This window comes from Mizuhopecten yessoensis, unplaced genomic scaffold, assembly GCF_002113885.1.
Source record: "Mizuhopecten yessoensis strain PY_sf001 unplaced genomic scaffold, ASM211388v2 scaffold6015, whole genome shotgun sequence".
NCBI classification, from domain to species: domain Eukaryota; kingdom Metazoa; phylum Mollusca; class Bivalvia; order Pectinida; family Pectinidae; genus Mizuhopecten; species Mizuhopecten yessoensis.
Window position 1 is genome coordinate 323,542 of NW_018406337.1, and position 2,540 is coordinate 326,081.

The following is a 2,540-nucleotide window of genomic DNA, read 5'->3' on the forward strand; positions in this document are numbered from 1 at the left end:
ACTCGCAGTTTCGTCACCACAAACTTGTATAACGTAAACGACTGTCAGGGCCCCCTATCGGCGACCTCAATATAGTCTATTCGTAGTACAATTATTGTTGATAATACTGAATGGGACTCAATGTGTCCGACTGCTCGCCATGACTTCGTATGAAGCAATATTATAAATCCAGTCTGCTTTTTGTCAATACTACACCACACTCTGAGATATTCCCAAAACGTGATACATAATTATCAATAAGAACAACATCAACATCGCTAGTACTAAATATAAAATGTAGTTTGTAGGTCTCCATTTCATGATATACATATCTATTTGTATTGATAAAAAGTCATTGATTTTTTTAATATAGAGCACAAATTTAATCATCTCAGTTACGACTTTACAAAGAACGTGATCTATCTAATTTCATGAGAGAAACTGTTTCTATAATGACCTTGGACAGCAGACTTTTAATTTGCACAAGGGCATTATCTCTTTTATTTCTTCATTTTCAAACATTGGTTGTGAGTTTTGAGACTTGCGTTTTAATTTAAAAAAAAATAATCCGGTTGGAAGGTGTTTTTAACTTTGAAAATTGCTAACTATTATTTTAAACCTAAAAATAATTATATAATCATTTGATAAAAAAAATATATCAAAATTTGAGCTATGGCGGGGTGCCATGCCTATTTCCCCAAACGTGAGACCGCTAGTGCGCGCGTGCCACCGCGTCCTCAGGTATTTTTATACAGGTAGCTCTATCGGAATCCTGTGTCTAAGAATAGATTAATGTAAACAGCCGAAGTCAAGGCCATGACCATTAAGTTTCGCTCAGTTGACATCAATGGTAAGCCGGGGCTTGTATAGATGTATCTTCTTCTCTACTTAATAGTATAACGCACTTTCGCGTACTATTGACTTCTGGTTGCTATTTACAAATGTTATTTCATTAACGCGTGGTAAGTTTGATATGGAGTTACGTAACTCCCAGTAAAGTTCCTCTCCTATATAGTTAAAAGTATGGTTAAAATACACTGTTCACACTACTATCAGTATCACTGTTCATATCAGAATGTCACACAGTGTCTAATAAAAAGATGGTTTGAACTTGGCTGGGTGTTGCTTCCAGTGGTTGTTAAGACGAGTCTTAAAGGTGTTTAGAGTTGGGGAATATTTGTATTCATGTGGGTGAGGATTTCGTCCCTTATGAGCCGTTGCATAGTTTTTGATGGTACAGACGTTAAGCTGATAGGTCTGTAATTGCCGGGGTCCTTTTGCGATCCCTTCTTAAAAAATGGTTTAACTGTTGCCTCTTTCCATGATGTTTGTAGTTGGGAGTTTTCCAGGGATTTCTTGAAAACAATTTGTAGTGGTTTCTTTAAGTCCTCAGCTGTTTCGGAGATAAGTTTTGAGTGGAGATTGTCCGGCCCTGGTGATTTAGTTGGGTTAATCCGTTTGATCGCCTTTATTACAGAATCCTCTATAATGTCAATATCTACAAAGGGTTCGTGAAAGTTTCTCCTAGGAAGGGGTGGTAGTGGTGTATCCTGGTCCTTAACAAAAACACTTGCAAAGAAGTTGTTTAGGGTGTCGGCTGTGTCTTTATTGTCGATAGTAAATTCGCCATTCGGTTTTTGTATTCGTCCAATGCTTGATTTGACTTTGGTTTTTGATCGTACGTGGGTCCAGAAAAGTTTTGGATTTGTTTTGATTTTCGCTGCCAGATCTTCCTCGTAGTGGTATTTAGATTTGCGTACTGCCTTTGTTGCGATATTTCTGGTTTTCTGGTATTTCACAAAGTTCTCAGTAGTTTTACAGTGGAGATATTTAATCCAGTGACGCCTTTTTGCAGATATGGCCGTTTTTGCCTCTAGATTCAATTCTCGGTTGCGGAATTTCCTGGTGGTACATCCCTTACTCACTGGTAGTAATTTGTCAATACAATTTTGGGAAAAACAGTAAGGTTGTTCCAGGTTTCTTCTACTCCTTGAATAGATTCTAGATGAGTACAGTCAATATCGCCTAAGGATTGGTTAATGCTCTCATAGTCACATTTGAAAAAGTTCTTTTTTGAAAAGTTGTTATGTTCAGTAGGAGGATCTGAATAGCAGATGAGTTTGAATTGGATTCCCAAATGGTCACTTTTACCAGTCCTTCCCTGAAGTCTACGTCCTGGACCATTCCCTCTTCGTTGGTGAATATTAGATCCAATATGGAGGGGATCTGAGTTTCCCTATACCTTGTTGGTTGTTGGATATATTGATAGAGGAAATTGTCACGGATGCTTTCAAGGAATAAACTGGTAGGGTTGTTCACACTGGTTAGGGATATTTGCCTTTCCCGGTCGATTTCCTTGTAGTTAAAGTCACCCAGCAGAAGTATGTGGGTAGTGTTAGTGGCATCCAGATTTGCTACTAGTCGGTTTATCTTGTTGTTGTTTTCGGTGGAACTGTTTGGGCTCCGATATACACAGCATATCAGTATAGCATGTGTAGTTCAGACACTGACTGACTTGAAGCAAATCGGACCAGGGTAGGGAGGGGTGACGGGGGAGTCAT

At 38.6% G+C, this 2,540-nt stretch overlaps 1 protein-coding gene across 1 annotated transcript; it reads right to left on the reverse strand.

Moving 5' to 3' along the window:
• Nucleotides 1–1,139: 1,139 nt before the first annotated feature.
• Nucleotides 1,140–2,540, reverse strand: LOC110451433. Its single transcript, XM_021499449.1, has 2 exons — nucleotides 2,495–2,540; nucleotides 1,140–1,903 (listed from the first exon to the last, which is right to left on the reverse strand). Exons 1-2 carry the CDS (start codon nucleotides 2,538–2,540, stop codon nucleotides 1,140–1,142), a joined length of 810 nt encoding a protein of 269 aa, XP_021355124.1.

Excerpts from the sequence above, each read along its gene's own strand:
- LOC110451433 (XM_021499449.1), bottom strand. The coding sequence starts at position 2,540 with ATGACTCCCCCGTCACCCCTCCCTACCCTGGTCCGATTTGCTTCAA. Across the intron at positions 1,904-2,494 it reads CCTGGTCCGATTTGCTTCAA|TGAGTAAGGGATGTACCACC; the intron begins GTCAGTCAGTGT and ends AATTACTACCAG.